Source organism: Elephas maximus, chromosome 12 (genome assembly GCF_024166365.1).
Source record: "Elephas maximus indicus isolate mEleMax1 chromosome 12, mEleMax1 primary haplotype, whole genome shotgun sequence".
Lineage (NCBI taxonomy): Eukaryota > Metazoa > Chordata > Mammalia > Proboscidea > Elephantidae > Elephas > Elephas maximus.
Window position 1 is genome coordinate 94,965,631 of NC_064830.1, and position 26,363 is coordinate 94,991,993.

Genomic DNA, 26,363 nt, shown 5'->3' on the forward strand with positions numbered 1-26,363 from the left:
AGTCAGTACTGGACTTAGACTTACCCTTAGTCATGAGTAGGTATTTGCACCAGCTATGGAGAAATTACAATAAATATTGCAGTGGGGATGAAGACCTTGACTTGGTGTGACTTCCTGGCTCTATTCAAACACACTGACCAACCACAGTGCTTCCCAACAGGTACTGTGCAGCCTAGCACTGGGCACCCTGCAGGGCTCTCCCACTTCAGGTCTAGGAAGACTAATGGGAGCCAAAGTGTCCCAGGACAGAAGGAAACACAACTGAACCTCCAGGAAGGAGGAGCTGTGACCCAAAAAGAATGAAACGTAGGAAAAGAGTGACAATAAAAGTAGAAAAAGGAGCAGAAGAAAGAAATAAAAAATATTTCAAAGACATAAATATAACATGAGGAACCCCTTCCACCCCAGCAGTATGTTCTTTTAATTTTATTTTTTGTTGTTGTTGAGAATATACACAGCAGAATATACACCAACTCATCAAACCCTACATGCACAGTTCAGTGACATTGATTATATTCTTCAAGTTGTGCAACCATTCTCACCTTCCTTCTATGACTTGTTTCTCTTCCATTAACATAAGCTCACTGCCCTCTATGTTTCCTAGCTAACCTTTCAAATTGCTATTGTCAGGTTGATCCCAAATGGATGGTTCTTTAAACGAGCACAAAGCTCAAGGCAAACGTTCTTTAGTAATGAAGCTAAACTGTTGTTTGGTTGAAAGAACACTTCAGGGGGTATTTTTAATTTAAGGTTTAAAGTTTATCTCAGGGCAATAGTTTTGGCCGTTCACTCAGCCTAATGGCTCCAGAAAGTCTGGTTTCCATGAGAATTTGAAATTCTATTCCCACCCCAGCAGTATTTTTATACCCAGCCCCAGTGTCCAGCACAGTGCCAGGCCCACAGTAGGTGTATGCACTGGTGTCTTCTCAGCCTTGTTCTTCACTCTTATCCTTCCTAGAAGTTTCCGAAAGTGACATGTAACTTTTGAACATCCTACCACCCCCCCAGTTAACAAGCCTCGGGGCAGGTTGAGGAGCAGCAGGCACCATCGTGGGCAGGGAACAGTTCCCAGGCAAAACAGCGGCTCAGAAACACGTTGTTTTGCAGTTACTTCAACGTTGTGGACTTTCACGACACTAATTTGCGAAGAGAGGAGATAAACCTGATCCAGCGTTTCCAAGGCAACACAGTCCGGCCTTGTGAGAGGCAGCAGTGTGGGAACAGGCTGGGGAATTTTACCCTCTGGATTATGGGAACCTGCCTCAATTTTATGGGTAGCTAGCTCTCAGGGCTCCAGCTGCCCCCAGCCCGTGGTGGAGGTTCCCAGGGAGGAGGAAATTCAAGTGGCCTGGAAGGCAGGGGCTAGGCGGGGTCGGGGGGGGGCCCTCCAGGAGGCCCTCATGGAGGAATGCAGCCAGAGGAACCCGAGCTGCCGCTGGGACCCCAGTCACTGCCCAAATCCCCCTCTGTGGGTTTTCCTGCAGAGGTCTATGCTGATGAGGTTGTATAACAGCTGGGCAGCCTGTGCCTCGTGGACTGGTGGGTCCTTGGACATTCTGTCCTTGCTTTGCCAGGCCCCAAATCCTGCCTCGCCCCACAAGTGGGAAGCCCAGCATCTGTTCTGCCAGCTGTGGCTGCCAACTCCTGCCCATCTTCTTCCTGGCTCCCTAGGATTGTGTTCCAACTCAAGAGCTACTCAGTCAGAGGGCTGGAGCCCAGGCCTTTTGTAGCAGCCCCAAGAGCAAGACCCCCAGGCTGTGGGATAGGTGGAAGCCCCCAGAAGCAGCAGCTCAGGCCATGCAGGTACCCAGATCCCATCAACCACTAATGTCATCCGTCTTCTGCCAGAACCCAACTTTACAAATCAGCACGCTGGCAAGAAGAGCTGTCTGCTCTGGTCTGTGGAAGGGATTTCCCAAGAGCTCTCGGGACTAGGCGTTGGCAGCTCACAGCAATTCCAGGGATGGCTGGCATGAGCACCCAGAGCTGGAGAGACGAGGAAAAGCGCCTCCACTGAGGTTGGCGGGGGTCCTGGAGCCTGGCTCTGCCTTCAAGGACGGCTAGTGGAGCAGTGGAGTTTGGCCTCCAGAGGCCAGCAGGTGCGAATGACTCACTGAGTGTCCTCAGGCCTGTTCCCCACACCTGTGTGGGGGCCCTGCCAGGCTTCACACCTGAGGAGACCAAGCCAGCCCCACAGGGAGGAGCAAGGTCTGAACCAGGCTTGCAGAGTGTTATCTGAGCCGAAAGGTGGTATCTACCCAGGATGGTGGGGGCGGGGGATGGGTTGATGGGAGGGGTGGGGGACTCTGCTTCTGGCTCCCAGGGAATGGGGTCTCAAGGGGGAGCATGTCTGTGACCAGCCTGGGTGCAGCTTCCCAAAGGATTTGGCTTATAAATCACCCTGAGGAAGCACGGTTACAACTAAGTAAACATGATCAGCGCAGCTGCACCAAGCGGCACCGGCTGTACCAAGGGCAGGAGTGGACAGGGGAAAGGACAGGGGCTTGATACAGGAGGCCAGGCACATCCCCTCCACCTTTACTTAAGGGCAAATAAAAAATGGCAGCCACGTGAAGGCTGAGAATCCACTAGGCATGAAGGGCTGTCCCTGTCCCATGTATCATGCAGGCCAGAGAACAGTGAGGACTGTGCAGCCACCCCCTGCCTGATCCCCAGACCCCTGCCTCAGACCTGACAGCAAGCCGGCTGAGACGTGCCCAACGGCCTGGTCCCAAGAGGTGTGCGCCCAACAGTCCACCTGCACAGGGCCTGCCCGTTTGGGGAAAGCCAGAAAGCTGGCAACTATGGAGCCCTGGTGGCGTAGTGGTTAAGAACTGCTAACCAAAAGGTCAGCAGTTCAAATCCACCAGCTGCTCCTTGGAAACTCTATGCAGGCAGTTCTACCCTGTCCTATAGGGTTGCTATAAGTCAGAATCGACTTGACGGCAACAGTTTTTTTTTCTTTTTTAATGGGGTGGAGGAGCTTCGCGTCGCCTCCAGGAGAGAGCAAAGGCACTTGACTTCCCAGTAGAAGCCATTTGGAGTAAAGAAGGCCTTGAGAAATATGAACAGCAATTGCTTGAGTTGTCATCAGGCCCCAGTGTTTTCTAAATATGTATATGTAAACCAGTTGTCCTCCAGCTGACTCTGAGTCACAGCGCCCCCACGTGTGCCTGAGCAGGACTGCACTCCACAGCGTTTTCAACGGCTGATTTTTCTAAAGCAGATCGCCAGGCCTTTCTTCTGAGGCTCCTTTGGGTGGACCTGAACCTCCAACTTTTCCATCAGCACCTGAACACAATAACCATTTGCACCACCCAGGGACACATATATGTACACACACACACGTGCATGTGTATATATATTGTATATATATATATAATTTTTTACTGTGGCAAAATATATAACAAAAATTTTTCCATTATAACCAGTTTTAAGTGTACAACTCAGTGGCATTAATTACGTTCACCGCGGGGTACGACCATCACTACTGTCCATTTCCAAAACTTTTCCATCAGCTCAAACAGAAACTCAGTGCCCCTTAAGCACTAACCTCCCCTTCTCTCCCCTCTCCCCAGCCCCTGGTAACCTCTAATCTGCTGTCTGTCTCTACGTTTGCCTGTTCTAGGTATCGCAAGTAAATGGGATCATACAGTGTCTGTCCGTTGCGTCTGCTGTTCCAATAGGTTTTGCAAAGTCCTTTTTTTTTTTTTTTTTTAAGGCCATTGCTGCACTTCAGTCCCCTGCCACAGAGACACTGCTCTGGTCCTCTCTTATGAAAACACAAACCACCCAAAGTGTCTCTGGGATGTCCCCTCTACAGCATTTAACCGACCATGTGTCCCTGGGCAAGGGGAGGACCACTGGCCTTAGAAAGAGCAGAGCCAGCTCTGACTCTCCAGTGGAGTCTAGGCACTCTGGGCTGACTTCTCCAGCTGACATGTGACTCCAGGTTAACTGCAGGCCTGGCTTCTCTGCTTGGATGCTCTCCCCAGAAGCCAGGCCCACCATCCACCATCAGTCAGATTCCCGAGCCAAAGGGAAGAGCCTGGGAGACATCAGCAACTTCAAACGTAGCTAGTCCCACGAACCTGAGTGTGTATTGTGCGGGAGTTCCAGCTCGGCACCTGCCAGGACTTGCTGGCCATGAGAGACTCACTGGCCGACAGACTGGCTGGACACTACGTGTCTGCTGTAGCTGTGGTCAGCAGTTGCTCTGGCCGTGCTGGAAAACCAGCTCCAAACTGCAAAAGTCTCTTAGTCGGATTTCATTCTGAGGCTCTGAGTCTCGTGAACCAGGGGTCCCACTGTGACTTACAAATTTGACTGATCACAGAGGAAAAGAGAAATAACCCAAGTTGCCAGGGAGACCACTTCAAATGCATTTTACAACATTGTGAAAACTATACTTTCCCGGAGGGTTCGGTTACACCCCAGAGGCATACACAATAGCTGTCTATGTGAGTTTGCCCAGACCCTCTCTCTCATCTGTCACCTCCACCCTGACCCCCGCCCCCACATACACGTCGTCAATGGTGAGAGGACGTTCCTACAACAGGGCTGAAATCTCCCAACAAGCTGGTGATGCTGACCATGATGGGACTGCTCTCTGAAGAGCCTTCCTTGGTCATCTCTTGGGGCAGGGGGCGTTGGGAACACTGGGGTTGGGGGTGGGACTGGAGCCCTGCATACTGCCTCTAGGTGACCCTTCCGTGGGGGGAGAACGAGAACGTTTTGTGGTTACACTAGGTAAGCTCTCAAAGATGATCATGCTGAACTGTTTATATGACCTTTAACAGCTGAGCCACAGAAATGTCCAGGTCCCCATGACCAACAAAACCACAATGGGGTCAAATCTCCACGGTCACCCAGAGGGAGAGGAACAGAGAGGTGAAAGGTTTAAAATGTAAGAAGCAATGCTTACATTCCCGACGCTGCTCTGCGTGTGAAGTCTGAGAGGCCCCGAGTTCCATGCACACACACACACAGAATGCCCACTGGACTGCTGCCAGCAGGGAGCGGGGCGTGGAGGGCAGCTCCTCACCCGCCCCCAGCTGTGCGTGTCCTTGGGCAGATGGCCAGGCTTCTCTGCATCCACTCCCGCTGTCGAGAGGAATGAGAACAGAGCCTCCCTCGCAGGCGTGTGGCCAGATAAGCCAAGATCGGGAGTAGGGGCCCCCACAGCACATGCCACAAGACAAGCTCTCACTCCTGTTATCACGATTAACTAGGCAGATGATCCCTGTGACGCTCTCCCCCCTACTCCTGGGAGCAACCGTGACGGGTGAGCTGCCTTTTTCTGTGCACTAACCTATGTTTTCATGTGCGTTTTTATGGTTTTTCTACAAATGGCCTCGAGCCCATCTGGGAGGGGACCTTGGTCCCTAGGGAATAATAGACAATTGTCTGCATTAGCCAGAGTTACTCATTTCCTCAGCTTCAAGATCATGGAAACTCAGGCTGCAAACTTAATGCCTATAAGTGCCTGCAGAGACCATACCAAGTAAGAGGGCTGGGTGGGGTCTGTGGCTAACTGGGGAGTACTCTCATACCCCAAGGGGCAGCTGCCTCTTAGCTCCAGCTGGTTGTGGCCAGGCAGGAAGGCTGGGTCACTGTGGCCAGCTGATGAGACTTTCACAGAGAAGGAAAAGATCTAGATTTTTCATGTGAGATCTGATTTTTAAATGTTGACAACAAATTCAAGTGTTTAAAAGACACTACACAGGCTAATACAAACTCTTCTCCGAACTGAATTTCCCCCAAAACACCAGTTTCCCAGACTGAATGTAAAATCCATAGCAACAAAAGATATTTCCATTCCTATGCTTACAAACTGCACTTGCAACCATCTGGGTTTTTTGTACATCTTATCGTTAGTAACATGTACTACATACAATGTTGCAGCATGTTATTTGCTGATGTTATCATCTCCTGCCAGCCCCAAAGACAAATAAAGATTGGATTCATAAAGATAAAAACCAAAAACCAAACTAGTTGCCGTCGAGTCGATTCCGACTCATAGCGACCCTATACCACAGAGCAGAACTGCCCCATAGGGTTTCCAAGGAGTGGCTGGTGGATTCGAACTGCTGACCTTTTGGTTAGCAGCCAAGTTCTTAACCACTGTGTCACCAGGGCTCCTTTATAAAGATACTGATAATAAAAGGCAATAATAATGAAAACTAAAAAAAAAAAAAAATAATGAGGCATTCAACTTACATCAGAACTGACTTACGATGGAGTTGTCGGAAAGGAACCCTGTCGTAAGTCGGTGACCACCTGCATTACACTATTCATACGGGTGGTAGAGCAGTTAGCAGAGCTACCTTTAACTGTTTTCTTTTCTAGGCCACGAGGAGGCGATATTTAATCATCCACTGGTGGTGATAACTGATGACAGGGGTGTCCCACTCCAAACATTAGTGAGTTCAAACAACAATGTGCCATTATCTCACAGCTCTGGGGGTTGGCTGGAGACTCAGCTGGGTGGTTTGCTGCTCTGGGAATTGGCTGGGCTCAGCTGGGCGGTTCTCACTTAGGATCTCTCATGCAGTTACAGACAGATGGCAGCTGGAGCTGCTGTCATCTGAAGACTCAGCTGGGCTGGATATCCAAGATGGCACACTCACATGGCCAGCGGGTAACGCTGGGACCTCACTGTTGTTGTTAGCTGAACACTCTGCCAGGTCACGTGGGTTACAAGAAGGAGCCTCCCAACAACCAGGTTCCAAGAGGGAATGGTAACAGCTGCGAGACTCCTTGTGACCTAGCCTTGGGAGTCCCACAATGCCATTTCTGTCACATTCTCTCAGCCAGGCAAGTCTCTAAGGCCAGCTCCACCACCCCCCAAAAAAGCTGCTGTCAAGTTGACCCTGACTTGTGGTAACCCCAATGTGTGTCAGGGTAAAACTGTGCTCTATGGGGGTTTTCAACGGCTGATTTTTCTGAAGTAGATTGCCAGGTCTTTCTTCTGAGGCATCTCTGGGTAGATTTGAACCTCCAGACTTTTGGTTAGCACTCAAATGCTTAACTGTTTGCAACACTCAAGGACTAAAACCCAAACCAAACCCAAATAGTTTAGCTGATTCCAACTCATAGCAACCCCGTAGGACAGAGTTGAACTCCCCTACTGGATTTCCGAGGCTGTAATCTTTACGGAAGCAGATGCCATGTCTTTCTCCTGCAGAGCAGTTGCTGGGTTCACACTGACAACCTTCTGGTTAACAGTCAAGAGCTTAACCACTGCACCACCAGGGATCTTACTTAGGGACTAGGGGAGGGAAATCCCAGGGGACAGGAGTTAGATACCACTGCTCCTTGGGGAATGCAGCAAAGAATTTACCGCCATCTTTAATATACCACATCGGGGCCTAACAAATTGATGGCTGAAGGAATCTTTCTCCACACGAGCAAGGTGAGGTTACATTAGTTCTACGTCTTCATTTTTGTAACTGGGAAATGTCAGGCCCAGGTAGAGGCCCAGAGGAGGGAAATGTCAGAGAACAGGAGCTTAAGTGAAAACGGAGATCTTTACGGGCCATAGGAGAGCATAAGAGGACACTGGTGATTCAGTGGTAGGATTCTCGCCTCCCATGCAGGAGACCCGGGTTCAATTCCCGGCCAATGCACCTCACGTGCAGCCACCACCCATCTGTCAGTGTGTTGCTAAGATACTGAACAGGTTTCAGCAGAGCTTCCAGCTTAAGATGGACTAGGAAGATGGGCCTGGTGATCTACTTCCAAACATCAGCCATTGAAAATACCGCGGAACACAGTTCTACGCTGACACACACGGGGTTCCCATGAGTCAGAGTCCACTCAGTAGCAACTGTTTTTTTCTGTCAGTCACGCAGACATTGGTGGTTTGGTGGTAGAATTCTCCTCTTCCATGCAGGAGACCAGGGTTCAGTTCCTGGCCGACGTACCTGATGCACAGGCACCACCCATCCGTCAGTGGAGGCTTGTGTGATGGCCTGATGGTGACAGGTTTCAGGGGAGCTTCTAGACTGAGGCGGACTGGGAAGAAAGGCCTGGTGGACTGCTTTTGAAAATCTGCCAGTGAAAACCCTGTGGATCACAACGGTCTGACCTGAAACCGGTCATGGGGCTGGTGTAGGACAAGGCAATGTTTTGTTCCATTGTGCGTGGGGTCGCCAGGAGTGAGGACCGACTCAATGGCAGCTAACCACGACAAGAGGGCATAATTGCTGGGCACGAGGGAGTAGCCAGCAGAGAAAGTAGAAACCCTTTGTGCTGAAGGTCCTGGATCAGCTCATGCAGGATTATTTTCAGTAGAGCCTCCCCATAGCCCTCTTCCAAGGGTGGACAGCTCTGCCCACCTTCCAGTGACAGCTTTGGCTGGATGCGTGGAGTGCAAATAACTTCCTGCTGAAATGTCCTTCTGATAACCATGTAAGTTTCAGGGCTCCCTTTCCAGAGTCACTGGAGAACTTAAGGAGATAAAAATGCGAGTCTTGTGGTACAGCCAACCCCTTGACGTTCTGAAATACAAACCTCAGAAGCCTCCTCAGTTAAACCAGCACTTTGGCCTCAAGTACCAATTACAAAGGCTTTGCCTCTGCCTCTGGACCCGGACAAGGTGTGCATGGTCTTTGGGAGGTGTCTCAGAGATCACAGCTGGGGGCTGAGAGGAGCTCAAAGTGCTGGATGGACCCTCCTCTTGGGTTCATCACCTGGAAAGCTCAGGCAACTCTGACCAGAATCATAGTTTGCTCTGCCTATGGGTTTGTTTTTTCTTCCCTTTTTTTTTGATAAATTGTTGTTGAATGAGCCTCCTACCCTAACAACAAGTAACACTGCCTGAGAATTCTTCCCTGACTAGGGGTTCCTTTAGAAACATGTGTGCAGCTGCTGGTAAGTTCAGGCTGGAGACCGCTGCCATCTAGGCTGCAGACAGCATGGGCCAGGACGTGAGTTTCATCTGGGGTGACAGTTTGCTTGGCCAGGCAAACTCTGCGACACTCAAGTGTCCCCTCTCTTCAGTGGCAAAATACAAAGTGAGAGAACATTCTAGAAAGGGCACACAGACAGAGGACTCTTCTCACCCTTAAGGACAAGAAAAGCAGGACATAAGCCAAACACGTAGGCACATATTTTTGGCTCTATGGAATCAGAGAAGGTGTCCACACAGAGAATTCGTTCCTGGACTGGGGCGTAGGGCTCGTTTTATCCCAAAGTGGGGCTCATGGCCGAGGTCTCTGAGGTGACATGTTGACAGCTCTGAGGTTCCAGGCCCATGCTCACACCCACACTAACCAGTAGGAATAGGGTGTACCCACCCACAAAGGGAAAGACACCTCCCAGTACAGACCGTGGATCCCTCAACCATCACTCCCAGATTTCTTCCCTGTCCCCCATCTCATGACAGCTGCGCCCTAAGACCTAGGATGCTCTCATCTGTGGTCACCAAGGGGTGTATGGTCCCTGCAGGTTCCAGGGTGTCACAGAGCCAAGTGCCACCCTGCCCTCACGGAGGGGGTGAGAGAGGAGAGCAGAAGGACTTGCTCGGCTAAAGTTGAGACCCACCAGCTTTTTTAAACTTCTTATCTAGAGATCATGGTAGATTCCCAAGCAGTTGAGAGGAATAACACAGAGAGATCCCAAGTACCCTTCACCCAGTTTCCCTTATGGTAACAGCTTGCGAAACTATAGTCAACATCACAACCAGGATATCACCATCAATACAGTCCACCGATCTTAAGCGTATCACCCCAGTTTTACTTGTACTTACGCCCAGGCGTGCCTGTGTCTGCTACCAGTACCAACTGCCATGAAGTTGACTCTGACTCATGGCGGCCCTATGTGTTTCAGAGTAGAACTGTACTCCATAGGGTTTTCAGTGGCTGATTTCTTGGAAGTAGATTGCCAGGCCTTTCTTCCAAGTTGTCCTTGCGTAGATTCCAAACTCCAATCTTTTGGTTGCTCTTCAGGCATTCAACTGATAGGATGAGACCCACCGACATTGTGGAGGGTGATCTGCTTTACTTAAAGTCAACTGATATAATAACTTTATAATGAGGCAGTGGTGTTCAGTGGTAGAATTCTTACCTTCCATGCAGGAGACCTGGGTTCGATTCCCGGCCAATACACCTTATGTGCAGCCACCACCCATCTGTCAGTGGAAGCTTGTATGTTGCTATGATGCTGAACAGGTTTCAGCAAAGCTTCCAGACTAGGATGGACTGGGAAGAAAGGCCTGATGCTCTACTTCCAAAAATCAGCCAATGCAAACCCTACGGATCACAACAGTTTAATTCGCAAGCGATCATGGGGATGGTGTAGGACTGGGCAGCATTTTTGTTCCATTGTGCATGGGGATGCCATGAGTTGGAGGCCGAATGGATGGCAGCTAACAACAACAACTACTTCGTAACAGCATCTGGATTAGTGTTGGACCAAACAACCGGGCACCGTAGCCTCACCAAGTGGACACATAAAATTCACCATCACAAATCGCTCTTGCACAAAGCAGCCTTGTAGGCATGCACTGTGGGCAGGACTCACCTCTGTGATGATGTAGAAGTCGTCCCCAGGCGCCCCCTGGACCACAATCTTTTCTCCATCTTCAAACTGCACGGGCTCTAGGGCGTCGGCCACTGTCAACCGCTCCCACTTCTCCAGGGACTCTAAGGTGGGCAGGACAAGGAGAACATCACCCAGGGTGAAAACTTTACCTGCAACAATCAGGGACAGAGCCAGGTGCTCCCACAGAAAACACCCAAAGACGACCTTTGCTAAGATGGAAGAACGAATAAAACGTAAAGCTGCGAAGGTCGGAAAAGTCCACTTCCCAAACACATCTCTGTGCTGGGAGGGTCTGGATGCTTTTTAAACTAAGTTGGACCCACGATGCTCACAGCTCACACTTCATCCTCACTCCATCTTCAAGGCATTAAGACTGGGAGCTATTCTAACAATTCAAATTGGCTTAAATAATAAAAAAAAATAGGTACTGAAAACGGAGTCTAAGTTAACTTAGTATGAAAACACTTTTGTTATCTTGAAAAGAATACAGCTGCACATATTTTTGCAAACAAGGGAGTCACAGCCCAGTGCCCTGACTACTAAGGGGTTTAAAATAATTCAGAGTGGTTGAAGCAATTACCCGGCCCCGGAAAAAGCACCATGCACCAGAACGCTCTTCAAAGAACACGGAATGGCATCGATGGTACAATACTGAGACACGGTACACCTCCCATTATTTCAGGTCAGAATACTTAATTCCAGTGCCAAGTTTATCTTTAAAAGCTTGCAAATCCAATGTATCTTTCCCCACCCCTTTTCATGCCTTCCCTTCCCTGACCCTGGGGAAGGAAAAAAACAATAACGGATCCTTTTAGAAGAAAGTAATGGTTGCCTTGATTAACCCTGTCTTCTCTGGCCTACACTTATCAGATGCTGCTTATATAGGCCAGGTGCTAAAAATAAAAAGCAAGGCATCTGAGATCTAGGTTAGGAGGGGGCTTCTCTTCTGGGAAACTCCTGAGCGTGTTACGACGCATTGCAAAGAACAATGCTTTTGGCCAACCCCAGGACTGGGAGAGTCTGTGGGTGTCGTGAAAGGGAGTACAGCAGCTCCTGTGTTGCTGGTGTGGGTGTCGGGAAAGGGAGTACAGCAGCTCCTGTGATGCTGGTGTGAACAGCTTCTAAAAATAAGGTCTGTTCTAGACAGAAGCTGGTGGGTCACTAGGAGCCAGCGATGTTCCCAGGCAGGGCCGGCCACGGTGATTTGAATAACTTTTGAGTGAAATCGTGGTTTCTGCTGAAAGGAAATCCGTATGTAGCAGACAGATCTGTGAACTTGGGCTGTTTCTCGGGGTGTCCTTACAAGGACAGTAAGAGCTGCCTGATTTTAGAAGCCGTGTTGTAGTTAGGACGCTTATTCCCACATATTTGATTAGCGGATTTTTTTTCTATTATGTTATTGTTAGTTGCAGGCGAGTTGGCTTTGACTCATGGTGACCCCATGTACAACAGAATGAAACATTCCCCGTTCCTGCATCATTCTCACAATAGCTGGCATGTTCAAGTCCATTGTTGCAGCTACTGCGCCCTTCCATCTCACTGAAGGTCTCCCTCGCCCTCACTGGCCCTCTGCTTCACTGAACGAGATGTCTTCCTCCAGCGATTGATTCCTCCTGATGACGTGTCCAAAGCAAACAAGCTGGACAATGTTCTGCTGTGATCCATAGGGTTTTCATCAGCTGATTCTTGGAAGTGGATCGCCAAGCCTTTCTTCCTAGTCTGTCTTAGTCTGGAAGCTCCGCTGAAACCTGTCCACATGGGTGACCCTGCTGGTATTTGAAATACCAGAGCCATGGCTTCTGCATCACGGCAACACATAGGCCACCATAGTATGACAAACAAACTGATGGGTCATGGTCTATTATATGGGAAACCTGTTATTCTGCAAATCAAGGTTAACAACAGCTTTACTCCTCGATCACATACATCTTTGGTGAGAACTCTTAAAAGACGCTGTGAGGGGAAGGGCAATTATTTTGCCCCAACATTTTACATGTACCCTGAGGCAATCAATTCATGAAGCGCAAAAGTATTTGGGGGCATTTTTTGTTGAAACTCAGAATCCCTGCGACTACAGGGTACCGGAGCTAACAGTCTGCCCCGTGCAGGGAACAGAACCACCCCTGAAACCCGGGGCTGCAGGGAATCCCTCTCTTAATATCCGCTTTTCTGTTTAAAGGTGATTTCAATATTTCGTCATAAATGCAGGTCAGTGTCCCAGAAAGCCCCTCCCAAGAGGCAGCTGCAGAGGCAGGATGGGGCGGAGAGAGAGTGGGAACGAACCAAGGGAGGATGGGGTGCACCTGCCTGGGAGGAGAGGCTGTGGAGATTAAGACCAGGAGATGGAATTCTGCACATTCCTACTGGGGGGTATTATCAATGTCGCCAGGGGCTGTGCCAAGCTCAGTGATGTCCCCAACACTCTCTCTGCAGTAATGAGAGTGGTTCTCATATATTTATGAGAAGAAAGTGGACCTCATGGGCATCGAATGGCACAATTACAATTTCCAAGTTCCAAGTGCAGGGGAAAAGATATCCCAGTCTCTCGCTGCAGCCTCTGCTGGGAAGGCAGGCAGCCTTGTCCACCTCAGCCCCTCTTTGTGGACTTTGTGCAGCTGATGTGGATGGGCACAGGGGTTAGAGGCCTGCTGTGCTTCCTCACACGGCCACAGAGAAGGCAGACATGCTCGGTGGCGACCACATTAATTGAAGGAAAACAAAAAGCAAAGACTCGAGGCCAAACAGATGTTTTCAGTGTCAGACAGGCCTGTAAAATTCCCAGACACTGTTAATGTTGCTAGTTGCCACAGAGTTGATTCCAAGTCATAGTGACCCCAGGTGTGCAGAGTAGAACTGCTCCATAGGGTTTTCAAGGCTGCGATCTTTTGGAAGCAGATCGCCAGGCCTGTCTTCTTAGGCACCTCTGGGTGGGTTCGAATCACTAACCTTGCAGTTAGTACTGGAGCATTTAACCATTTACACCACCCAGGGATTCCTCCTAAATCATTAAAGATAAGGGGAAAAAAACCTCCCAGCCAGCACCCCGCCTGTTCCGAGGTGAAGTGTGCGATGGTTGATCTCCTCACAAGCTGTCGCCTCCTGAGTGCCAAGGAAGGGTGCCACCTTTCACTGGGGGAGAAGCTGTTTTGTTGTTGTTGGCTGCTGTCAAGATGGCTCTGACTCATGGTGACCTTATGTACAACAGAATGAAACGTTGCCCAGTCCTGCCCCGCTGTCATGACCGTTGGTATGGTCACGTCCACAGCTGTGGCCGTTGTGTCAATCCGTCTGGTGGAGGGTTTCCTTTTCTTCATTGACCCTCTACTTTACCAAACATGATGTCCTTCTCTAGTGGTTGATCTTTCCTGACGACATGCCCAAAGTAAGCAAGTCAAAGTCTCTCCATTCTCCATTCTAAGGAATGCTCCTATTTTATTTCTTCTAAGACTGATTTGTCTGTTCTTCTGGCAAACAAAAACCCATTGCCATCGAGTCGATTTTGACTCATAGTGACTCTATAGGACAGAGTAGAACTGTCCCATAGGATTTCCAGCAAGCAGCTGATGGACTCGAACTGCCGACCTTTTGTTTAGCAGCCAAGCTCTTAACCACTGCACCACTAGGGCTCCGTTCTTCTGGCAGTCCATGGTATATTCAATATTCTTCTCCAACATCACAGTTCGAATGCATCAATTCTTCTTCTGTCTTCTTTTTTCATTGTCCAGCTTTCACGTGCATATGAGGTGACTGAAAAGACCATGGGTTGGGGCAGCTGTACTGTAGTCCTCAAAATGAAATCTTTGCTTTTTAGGATTTTTAAAAGAGAGATTTTGCAGCAGATTTGCCCAAGGGAATACATAGCTTGATTTCTTGACTGTTGCTTCCATGGACTTTGACTGTTGATTCAAACAGAACGAACTCCTTGACAACTTTGATTTCTTCATCATTTCTCGTGATGTTGTTTACCAGTCCAGTTGTAAGGATTTTCATTTTCTTCACATTCAGGTGTAATCCATAATGAAGCCCACGGTCTTTAACTTTCATCAAGTACTTCAAGCTGTCTTCACTTTCAGCAAGCAAGGTTGTGTCAGCTGCATATGGCAGGTTGTTAATGAGCCTTCCTCCAATCCTGATGCCGCGTTCTTCTTCACATAGTTCAGCTTCTCTGATTATTTGCTCAGCACACAGATCCTTCACAGTATGGTGAAAGGATACAACCCTGATACACACCTTTCCTGGTTTTAAACCATACATTATCTCCTTGCTCTGCTTGAACAACTGCCTCTTGGTCTATGTACAGGTTCCTCATGAGTAAAATTACATGTTCTGGAATTCCAATTCTTTGCAATGTTACCCGCGTTTGTTATGATTCACACAGTCAAATGCTTAGTCAATAAAACATAGGTAAACATCCTTCTGGTATTCTCCTTTGGCCAAGATCCATCTGACATCAGCAATGATATCCCTCATTTCACATCCTCTTCTGAATCTGGCTGGAACTTCGGGCAGTTCCCTGCTGATGTACGGTTGCTGTTGTTTTTTAATTATCTCCAGCAAATTTTTGCTAACGTGATATTAATGATATCGTTTGATAATCTCTGCATTCCATTTGATTGCTTTTCTTTGGAATAGGCACAAATATGTATCTCCTCCAGTCAGCTGGCCAGGAGCTGTCTTCCAAATTTTTTGACATAGATGAGCAAGCAAACATAGGTGCTGTTTTATGTTTTTGAGATCTGTCTGTATCGATACATGGAAATTTAGTTCATTCATTTGAACTGCTATATAAAATTCTATCATAAAAATATACATGGGTATTTATCCCTTCCTCTAGTAACAGATCTTTAGATCGTTTCCAATTTTTTGTTAGTATAAAAATTACTAAAATGAACATCCTTTTCCATGTCTTCCTATGTTCTTGTGAGAAATATTTTCAAAAGTGTAGATCTAGAAGCAGGTTTGCAGCATCAGCCATGTTTATTCTGTTCTTATGATTCCTGATTTATTTCCAAGTTTTGTAATAGTTCAATTTGGGTCCTCATTTGTTTCCTTAGCTCTTCCATTTCCATTTTAATTTCATTCTGCTGTTTTATCTTCTGGCCTTTGTTTTCTTGAATTTGTGTTTTTATTAAATTCTCTACCCAAAGCTTTTCAAGGGGAACTTGTTTTCTGTTTCTTTGGGTATGTTTTCTTCCTGGCTGAGTTCTTTCCGTTTATCACTTGCTCTGAGTCTTTCTCTCTATTGTTCTTGCACATGTAGCTGGTTTGTATAGCTGCCATGCCATTTCTCTCCAGCTTGTTCAAGCTTGACAGGGGCCAATTTGTGGGGAAGTTTCCTTCTGGATTCCCTTGAGGCAACTACTTTGTCTTCCCTAATCTAATCTTTAGGTTGAAGGGCATCAGTGCATTCTTTCCATTTTGCTACAGCCTGAGGGTGTAGGGGGTGGTAGAGAGAGAGTTTAGCTGGAAACCAGGGTCTGTTCTAGTTCTGAGTTTAGGCAATTGTCCCATACTACAGTTCCCTCCACTGAGTGAGGAGGTCTGCCCTGTTTCCATGGGGAGATGACTTGGAGTTGGACAAACGTCCCAATCCCGGGGAGCGTCTCAGCTGCTGACACTCCTCATACCTCAATAAATTTTTGTTAGTTTTTGTTTTTCTTTTCCTTTTCACTCCATTAGGCTCTCAGAAAAGGAGAATATGCTTACTGCACCATCTCTGCCCAGAAGTCTGGCTTAGGTATTTTAATGCTGTGGACATGACTGTAAGAATTCCTGCTGAATGGTTATTTCAAATCATGCCCAGGGCCTTGACACTCAATTGTCAACACTCTCTCGACTAAGTCTGTCCAGAATTGTGCTGTCCAAAACAGTAGCCACTAGTCACACGTAGCTCTTCATGTTTAAATTAACTAAAATCAAGTGAAAATTCAGTTTCTTAGCCCAGCTAGCCACACTACAAGTGTTCAAGAACATGGACATAAAGCATTTCCATCCCTGCAGAAAGTTCCACTAGCCAAGGCTGCCTAGAACAGTATCTACTTGTCATTTCAGTGAAAGTAACATGAAAACATTTGCAAAATTGTGTGGGACAGAACTTTGTTGACACTCCTGGGAATGAATGGAAAGGCAGCTACTGTGTTTACCAGACCCAAGGACTAGAAGACAACTGAAAGGGCAGGGATGGTTGCCAGGAGAAATCATGCTTGGGATAAAACCTAAACAGGTTCAGGGAAGCTCAAAATCGCTTGCCACATTCATTGGAAAGCAAAATTGACTTTTGGCTCAACGCTGACATAGAAGAAATGTAGGAGAGAAGGAAGGTGAGGGCAGGTGGACAGGCTGACTATGAAAGGAGATGGAGGCAAACACCCTAATGTGAGGATAATCGCAGTGCTAGAGAAGAGGACGCAAGGGCTCTTTGGTTTGGCCAACAAACAAGTGTGTGTGAGTGTGTGTTCATGCATGTGCCTGTGTGCTGTGTGTATGTATGCATGTGTGGTGAGTGTGTGTGTTTGTGTGTGGTATACACATATGGGGTGTGTATGGGTGTGTGTGTGGATGTATGTGTGCACGGGGTGTGTGTGAGCTGTGTATCTGTGTGTGGCATGTTGTGTGCAAGTGTATGTAGATGTGATATGTGTGGTGTGTGTATGTGTGTGTACGTGTGCTGTGTGTGCATGTGTCACATGTGGGGTGTGTGTGTATGTGATGTGTGGATGTATGTGTCTGTATGTATGTGTGTGCGTGGTATGCATATGTGTGTGGTATGTGTGCCTATTGTGTGTGTGGTGTGTGTGTGAAGCATGTGTATATGTGCGTGGGTTTGTGTGTCTGTGTGTGTGGTGTTGTATGCATGTGTGGAGCATGTATGTGCATCGGGTGTGTGTGTACGTGTCTGTGTGTGGCATGTGTACACGTATGGGGTATATGTACATATGTGTGCCTGTGGTGTGTATGGCGAGTGTGTGTGTGATGAATGCGTATGTGTACGGGATGTGTGGGGGTGTGTGTCTGTGTTCCGTTGTGTGCATGTGTTTGTGTTTATGTGTATATGTGTAGGGATGTGTGTCTGTGTGAGGTGTGTGTATATATGGGGTGTGTGCAGCTGTCTGTGTGTGGTATGTTGTGTGCATGTGTGTGTGGTGAGTACGTGTGTATGTATGTGTGTAGTGTGTATGGGCTGAGTGTGTGTGATGTATGTGGACATGTGTATGAGGTATGTGGGGGCGTCTATGTGTGGTAGTGTGTGCATGTGTGTCTGTGTGTGGTGTGTATAGTGTGTACGTGCATGTGTGTGGTGTTTGTGGCACGTGTGTGTACAGTGAGTGTGTGTATCTGTGTGTGTGAGATGGGGTGTGTGTGTGATGTGTGGTGTGTGTGGTGTGTGTGTATGTGCATGGGGCATGTGTATGTTTGTGTGGTGAGTGTGTGTGTGATGTATGTGTATATGTGTATGGGATATGTGTGGGGGTGTCTCTGTGTGGTGTTGTATCCATGTGTGTATACGTGTGGCATGTATCGTGTGTGTGTGTTTGGGGTGTGTGTGCAATACGTTATATGGATGTGTGGTGTGTGTGTGTGGCGTGGTGTGTGCATGTGGTGTGTGTATGCACAGTGAGTGTGTGCGTATGTGTATATGTGTGTGCTGTGTGTGTCCCCCAAGCTGTAGACTACCAAGAGCGCTCCCCTCACGAGCCAGGCAGAGGGTGGGGGCAGCTGGGGCTGGCTGGTGGGGACCGGGAAGAAGCCACGCATACAGACAGACCCCACGCAGGTGGAGGAACCACTGACCGAGGATGGAGACCTTGCTGAGGAACTCGTCATACATCTTGCGCTTCCTGAGGGTGCTGCCCTGTTCAGGAGGAAGAAAAACACAGAGGAGAAGGCGGGTCTTCGTGCTGGTATCTTGTATGCATTTTCAGTGATTTTCCCAAATCTCCAAACACTCAAATGGAGATCGTTTAAACATTCCAAGTCCCAAAACCCCTCAAATGACGAACACGCCGTGTGAGCTACTGCTGCATTTTGTGCCCCCCACACCCCTTCCCTCTGTCTGGTGACTACCTCTTCCCCTTTGCCTCATGGAAACTTCTCTCTCAGGGGTCTCTGAAGGGGCTTCCTGGAAGGGGAGGGGGTGTTGGCAAGCAGGGACAAGGAAAGCTGGGAGCTGTCTGCAGCCAAGTTCACCTCCCCAATGTCCCATAGCCACCACCCTCCGCCACACACACACACACACACACATTTGGAAAGAAATTGAGGCCAACATACAAAATCAAGTGTGTAATACAGAACAGAGTGTTCAACAGACACAGGTTAAGCACCTGGATCCAACTGTGCCTGAAGCTGGATCCTCCTACATCATTCCCAGGTAAAACAGCCATAAATTACTTTTTTTTTTCTTTCTCAACCCAAAGAGTGCTGAATAATACAATACCAATACAGGATCCTGTCAGCCTTTATGTAAATTAGAATAAGGCACACATCTCAGCAAGTTGATGGGGCCTCGAGTGAGTTGGAAAGAGACACCTCCTCAAAGTGGAGCACTCAGCAACAGCCTGGGAAGGGGAAAGCAGTCTAGATTTCAGCTCCCCCGCCCCCCCTCTTTTCTTCCTGCTGGCTGAGATATGGAGGTAATGGCTAGAGCTCCAGGAGCCATCTTGGGCCCTTGTGGATGGAAGGGAGACATGGAGCAGCAAAAAGATATGAAGGATTCTGGTTCCCTGGTGCATAGAACAAAGAACATACTCCCCCTGCACTGACTACTTCCAGAGTTCCTGAAGATGGAAGATAACCACCTGGTTAAAGCCACTGTTGTTTTGAGGATTTCTGTTACACCTAGTGTGGTAACCAGCCCCCCAGAACAGCCCCCAATGACCCCCACCTCCTGCTATTCCCATCCCGATACTGTCCCTTCCACATGGAATAGAGCTGACTCATGGCACCAAGAGGATGTCAAGGAAGTGACAGTCTGTAGCTTCCAAAACTAGACTATAAAAGACACTGTGTCTTTCTCCACGCCTTCTCAGATGGCTCAGCCAGGGGGGTCTTTGGAGGAAGCCTCCTGCCACCAGCCAGCACCACGTGAGTGAGCCTCACAGAAATGGACTCTCAGCCCCTGAGAGATTGTCTGAGGATTGCAGTCCTGTGGCTGCAACCTCAGGAGAGGCCCTCAGCCAGGACTACCCAGCTACGTGGTTCATGCCTGACCGCAGAAGCTGTCTAATAAATGTCATCGTTGGGACCAGCCACTAAGCTTTGGGGGAACTTGTTAATCAGCAAAAGCTGACTCATATACCCAGCGGAACCTAATTCCAGCCAAGGGAATGAGGAACTCCGCGAAGGCTTGGAGGCAGGTTGGCAGAACAGTTGCCCTCCCTACTGCAGGGGTGAAGGAGAGCCATGAATCCCGCCCAGGCAATAAGCATGACAGCATGGAGGGCCCCATGGCTCCTCCTTGGCCTCTGCCCTCATGAAGGTCAAGCACTGTCCCAGGTCTGTGAGCAAAACCAGATTTCAGGCACTAAGAGCCCCTGGAGGACTGTGGGTTTCCTGAGCGACGGGTGCAGGAGATGTCAGGAAAAGAGAGACGAATGAGTCACGAGAAGCAAGATTCCTTACATACAGGCCTTTGCCACTGCGTTGGCTCCAACCCACAGCAACCCCACGCGCGTCAGTGTAGAACTGTGCTCCGTAGGGTTTTCAAAGCTGTGACTTTTCGGAAGCAGATCACCCGGCCTTTCTTCTGAGGTGCCTCTGGGTGGACTCAAACCTCCAACTCTTGGTTAACAGCCAAGTGCACTCACTTTGTACACCACCCAGGGACTCCCTACACACATGAAAGAACCAGTTGATGCTGACGCTGCTGGGATCCACCTGGACATTTCCTCTCTTGAGGGAAGCTGTTCAAAGCGTCTCCCCCTTCACTCCAATCAATAGCATTGCCAGAGAGGGGAGAAACCAGACCAGCACCCCGGGCGGCTGGCCCTGCACTTGGTGCATGTGGATGCCATCCCTGTCCCCACAATGACCCCAAAAAGCAGGTGTCGAGAAAATGGAGAAGGGAGAGCTTCTGGGGAGCTTGTCTGGCGTTCTCCCCTCGGAGGGGTAAAGTGGGATCTGAATCAGGTCTGTCTGGGTCAACTGGCCCAAGCCCCAATCCACCCACCACTCAGCTAGCGCTTGGCTCCACCTCTTGACGTCACCCACAGTCAGATACTTCAATCAGATCTTCCTAGCTCTAAACTCCGGAAGCTGACACATCTGGTCAGAGCCTGCTGTGTCTTCTCTAAAAAGGGTCCCTTTCGGCATGTCTGAGGACAGTGATGGTTCAAAGGAAGAATGCTCGCCTCCCTGTGGGAGACCTGGATTCGAGATTTCTGGCCAATGCACCTCATGCACAGTCACCGCCCGTCCGCCCTTGGAGGCTTGTGTGTTGCTGTGATGCTGAGCAGGTTTCAGCAGAGCTTCCAGACTAAGATGGACTAAGAAGAAAGGCCTGGCAATCTACTTCCAAAAATCAGCCAGTGAAAACCCTGTGGATCAGAACAGTCCAATCCCCAACTGATCATGGGAATGGTGGAGGACCAGGCAGCGTTTTGTTCTGTTGTGCACGGGGTCACCATGAGTTGGCACTGACTTGGTGGCAGCTAACGATGACAAGGTGGCTTTATCGTGTGGAGCAATGAGGGGCCACAACAGGAGACCCTCCTGCAGTGTAGGGGGGTGGGAGGACCCCCAAGTGGGAGGGAAGCAGCCCATGGAAACAGCACATATAGCTGGGGAGCTGTGTGCAGGCACAGACCCACTGCCCTTCCTGCCCGCTTAGTGCCGGAGTGGAGGAGACAGACTGTTTCCTGAGGTGGGAGACCCTTGCTTGGGGACGGGAAGGAAGAGAGAGAGATCTTCTGGGAAAGGAGAAAGGGCTCGAGGAGGAAGGGCTGGGCAAAAAGCGAGTGGCGCCACATGCCTGTCCCCAGAAAACTATGACAAAAATGTGCATGGTGATGGAGAGGGGGAAGGAATGGCTCTGAAGTCCCGGAAGCAGCGGCGGCTGCCACGGGGCCAAAGCAAGGGTTTTTCCACAGTTGTTTGTTCTGGAATTCTGAGTGGCGGGGCTGACCTTTCCCACGCATCATACCCGCCCGGGCACATGCTGTTTCCGGTACCATATCCCTCTCGGCTCATCTCCCAAGAGCTGGTCATCGTGTCACCATTGAAGTCCAGGACACAGGCTCCTGAAGCAGAGCTGAGTCCTCATCCCCATAAGGGATGGCTGAGCCCAGCCAGGATGCCATTCACCCCCACACCCCATGCTGAAGTGAAGGCCATGAGGACGCCTCTGCACGCTTCTCATCCCGGGACCTCATACACAGAGGAGACCCAATTTGGCTGAATGCCTGAAGACGGAAAAGGACGTCCCACGTGTAGTCAACATGTGTGGGCTCAGGGCAAGTCTGCCACCACTTTCTGAGCCTCAGGAAAATGGAGATAATAAGAACACCTTCCTCACTGGGGCTTTCCGTTGTGAGGACTGAGTCTCAACGAGAGCTAGTTATGCTGCTGCTGCTTTTGGTGAAGGTGGTGATGATGATGATGATGACGATGATGATGATGATGATAGGGGCGGTGATGATGGTGGTGATGGAGGTGGTGATGATAGTGGTGGTGGTATTGATGGTGGGGTGGTGGTGGTGGTGACGATGATGGTGAATGGCTGTGGTGATGGCGGTGATGGAGGTGGAGATGGAGATAGAGGTGGTGATGGGGATGATGATGATGGTGGTGGTGGTGTTGGTGCTGGTGGTGATGACGGAGGTGGTGATGGTGACGATGATGGTAATGATGGTGGTGATGATAGTGGTGATGGTGGTGATGACGGAGGTGGTGATGGTGGTGATGGAGATAATGGTAGTGGTGATGGTGATCATGGAGGTGGTGATGAGAGGGTGGTGATAATTATGATGATGGTGGTGATTGTGGTGGTAATGGTGGTGATGGTAGTGGTGATAATCATGGTGATGGAGATGGAGGTGGTAACGGTGATGATGGTGATGATGATGGTAATGGTGGTGGTGATGATAGTGGTGATGGTGGCGATGACGGAGGTGGTGATAATTATGGTGATGGTGGTGATTGTGGTGGTAATAATGGTGGTGATAATTATGGTGCCGGTGGTGATGGTAGTGGTGATAATCACGGTGATGGAGATGGAGATGGAGGTGGTAACGGCGATGATGGTGATGATGACGGTAATGGTGGTGGTCCTTACTGAGTACAACAGAAGAGGCCTGAATGGGGAGAGTCAGCACACTCTTAGGTCAGTCTTGCCCCTCTGGGCCTCAGTTCCCCCATCAGAAGAGTGACAGAGTTGGGAACCACATTCTCCATGTCTCTAACCTTGGAGAGAAGAGCAACGGACTCCACTGAGCACCTGCTGTGTGTTAAGCCCTGTGCCAGTTGTCACTGTACTTCCCGTCACACTGGGAGGCCCCAAGAGTCTACACCATTTGCCCAAGGCTAGAGTCCCTGGGTGGTGCAAATGGTGAACACACTTGGCTGCTAACCAGAAGGCTGGCGGTTCAAGTCCACCCAGAGGCACCTTGGAAGAAAGCCCTGGAGATCTACTTCTGAAAAATCAGCCACTGAAAACCCTGTGGAGCACAGTGGGGTCATCGAGAGTCAAAGTCGACTGTGTGACAACTGTCCTTTTTATTTTTTGGTTTGCCCAGCTGGTGTGGAGTGGAGCTGGGGTCAGAGCCCATGTCCTTCAGGCACCAAGTCCATGCTTTCTCCACCACACCACCCTGCAGCTCGGGGACTGTGAAATGCATAGGATCCCTTTGAGGCAGGCCGAGGGGGCTGAGTGCCATGCACAGAGAGCTGGGAAGTTCTGGGGCCCGGCTACCCCAGACCCTGTCTTCTTAGACTCCTGGCAGCCAGAGGCAGAGCCTGCTCAGGGCATCGATTAGAACCCTCTGAGTGATGGAGTTCCCATGCCCCCAGACCCGGAATGCGGGTACCACAGCCCAGTTAGAAAACAATGAACTGACTAGGGGCACTGGAAATGGGGCTTGACTCACCCCCAAAACACATATCCCTAAAGCTTTACAGGACTGTGTCTATTACCAAAGCTCGCGTGGGGAGAGCTGAGGGTTAAAGACGCGAACTTAAAAGCATTTCTGGGTTGCTGTGGCTCTGCCACTGGTCAGCCACGGCTGGCCCTGTGTGGCCGCTTTGATCCCTGCTGGTGGCACCGGCCAGCACTTTGATGTGACGATCCCACTGGTGCCGAATCCCGGGAACCACAGAGACGGCGGTGGGAAGAAGTGGCCTTCTAGGGGTGCCGCCAAGAAACAGGCACTCAGAGTCAAGCAGCCAGGTCTCTGGAGGGAAAACGCCCCTTCTGTAGCAAGTCAGCACAGAAGCAGGAAGTACAGGGAGGAGGAAGTGGGGGAAGGCTGTGAGCCTGGCCCAGCCAGGCTGAACAGAGGTGGCTGGGATAGTGGGTGGAGGGCAGGGCTTAGAGAGCAGGGCGGCCCCCAGCCCCAGCCCCACAATGGAGATGTGGGAGGAGCAAACCAAAGCCAAGTGCACACAGGTTTCCCAAAGCTTAGAGGCACTTGGGACTAGTAATCAATGGTCCACATTCAATTTAGGGGCACATGCTGAGGCACACGGGACCTGGGAGCCAGGAGGCCTGGATTCCCAGACTGCCTAGACTGTGACCAGTGTAGAAGGCTGCAGAGTCATTTGGAGCACGAACTTTTTGTCTGACAGCCCTGTGTTCAAATCTCACTCCACCACTCATGGTGTACGTGGCCCTGTGCTAGCACTTTGCCTCTCTGAGCCTCAGTTTCCTTATCTGGACAATGGGAATCTCTTAATACCTGCCCCGAGGGATCCCATAAAGGCTGTGTGAGCCAACACTGGTTAAGTGCCCGGCACAGGATGCATGGCTGCTCTTATGGTGATGGGACCCCAGCCCTCCCCAGGCCCCAGGCCTCAGCCTCCCCACCAGTTCTCTGTGGCTCAGGGACAGACCAGCATCTTACAGGCTGCAAGTCCCAGTTCTAGAATTATAGAGGTATCCCATCTCCCACACAGAACCCGGAGACCCCTCCAGGCCCCTCCTTCCAGCACAGAACCCAGCAGCGCTGGAGATGCCAGCCCAGGGCATCAGGGAGACACCGTCAGCGCGGCCTGAGCTCATCTCCCCGAGACCACGCAGAAGTGCATCTGCACCCACCGCCGCCAGACTCAACAGACCAGTTTTCACGACGACAACAAGGGGCTATTTGAATGCAGTGTCCAGGCCCCTGGTGGCAGAAAGTGGCTGCTGGTCATTGCTGCAGCCATTCTGAAGGCCTCAGGTCTGGCCGGGGAGACTGCACAGCGGCTCGCCACTGTAAAGGGAATCTCTCCTGAAGAATAATTTACAATCCACAGTGACCTCCGCAATGATGCCTGGGGTGGATGCAAGTGTGAGCTGCCCCAGGAGCCTGAGACTTGAAAGCTGGTGTGGCGGGCCAGTCATCTGTTGCTGCAGAGTGGGGCTGGAGTGGCTGGGGAGATCCTCAGAAGGGGACGTGGCTCTGAGGCTGGAAGTGCTGCCCTCCTCTGCAGCCGAGACATGGGTGAGTCGGGCCTGCAAATTCGGTATCTGTCCTCGCACCACAGAGTGGTTGCTGGGGACCCTGCTTTGGGAGCTTTGTGGCCTGTCTGCAGTGCCTCCTGGGGTGGCTCTGTGCCACGTGAAGCAGGTGCAAGAACTCCTGTTTCACAGGTACAGGTGTGGGCTTGCCCAAGGCCACAGGGGAGACCTGGTCCCAGCCTCAGCTCGGCCTGCCTCCCCGGGCACCAGTACGAGCCTCAGTTTCCACATCTCTGTAATGGACTGGCAGGCCTCCAGCCTAGGCCACACATACCCTCCTCCTTGCTGTCCTCAGAGCTTCTGCTGCTCTTCTCTCCCCTCTCTAGCCACTCCCCCATAAGATGCTCCTCACCCACTCCTAAAAGGAGAGTGGAGAGGGTCCCCATACCAGGACCAAGGGTAAAGGAGGCCTGACACTCTGTCCAGGGGCCAGCAGCAGGGTGACCCCAGGGACAGGGGCTGTGGCTCCCAGTGGGAATGCTCATGGCTGTGGGTCCGAGGTTATAACTGCTGACTCAGGCATGGTCCCAAGGAAAAGGTGAAGGGAAGGGAGTTATACACTGGGGTTCCGCTAAGATTCAAGATGAACAAAGGGCCCTGAAGTTTAAAAGGAAGAAAAAAAAAAAAAGAATTTGGAGACCATGGGCCCAGTGCTAGGCCATGGCCTGTGAAGCTGGAGATGAGGTAGAGGCCCGTTCTGCCAAGGGGCTGTCCGTGGCCAGATCTTGCTGAACTCCCTTCTTCCTCTAGAACATGTACAAAGAAGGGAGGGAAGAGACTGGCCACTCTAGGGAACATTCTGGATCAGACACTCTGGAATTGCAGAGTCCTGAGCTAAGGTTTCAAGAGGCAGCCCTCTTCCTGGAGAACCCAGGGTTTTGCCCGACTCTTGTGTCCCCCACAGCGTGCACATGTATCATGTGACAGGTGTGTCCAAGTGCCCCCAGATCAAGGACTGATGGAACCATGACACTATCCCACAAGGCATTGTCACACCCTCTCCCAAGACACACAGAGTCCTGTGGCCTGTCCAACACAGCCATGGCTATTCTTAGTATACAGGGTTCCAAAATTAAAACAGAGGAAGTGTTGGCTGCCTCAGTGGTTTGGGAGCTTCACTGAATAGAAGGTTCCAGCCACAAAAGTCCCATAGCCAAGAAAGGCACGG

At 50.1% G+C, this 26,363-nt stretch overlaps 1 protein-coding gene and 1 non-coding gene across 2 annotated transcripts in view; one reads left to right on the plus strand and one right to left on the minus strand.

Moving 5' to 3' along the window:
- PRKAR1B (protein kinase cAMP-dependent type I regulatory subunit beta) overlaps nt 1-26,363 on the minus strand; it is a 146,711-nt gene that overhangs the window by 13,089 nt on the left and 107,259 nt on the right. The window contains exons 8-9 of the mRNA XM_049905119.1: nt 18,337-18,397; nt 10,525-10,646 (exon numbers count right to left, since the gene is read on the minus strand). Coding sequence (XP_049761076.1) covers nt 10,525-10,646; nt 18,337-18,397 — 183 coding nt within the window. The remainder of the gene's footprint in view (nt 1-10,524; nt 10,647-18,336; nt 18,398-26,363) is intronic.
- On the plus strand, nt 7,558-7,628 carry TRNAG-CCC (transfer RNA glycine (anticodon CCC)). Its single transcript has one exon. It is a non-coding gene; the product is annotated as a tRNA-Gly (tRNA).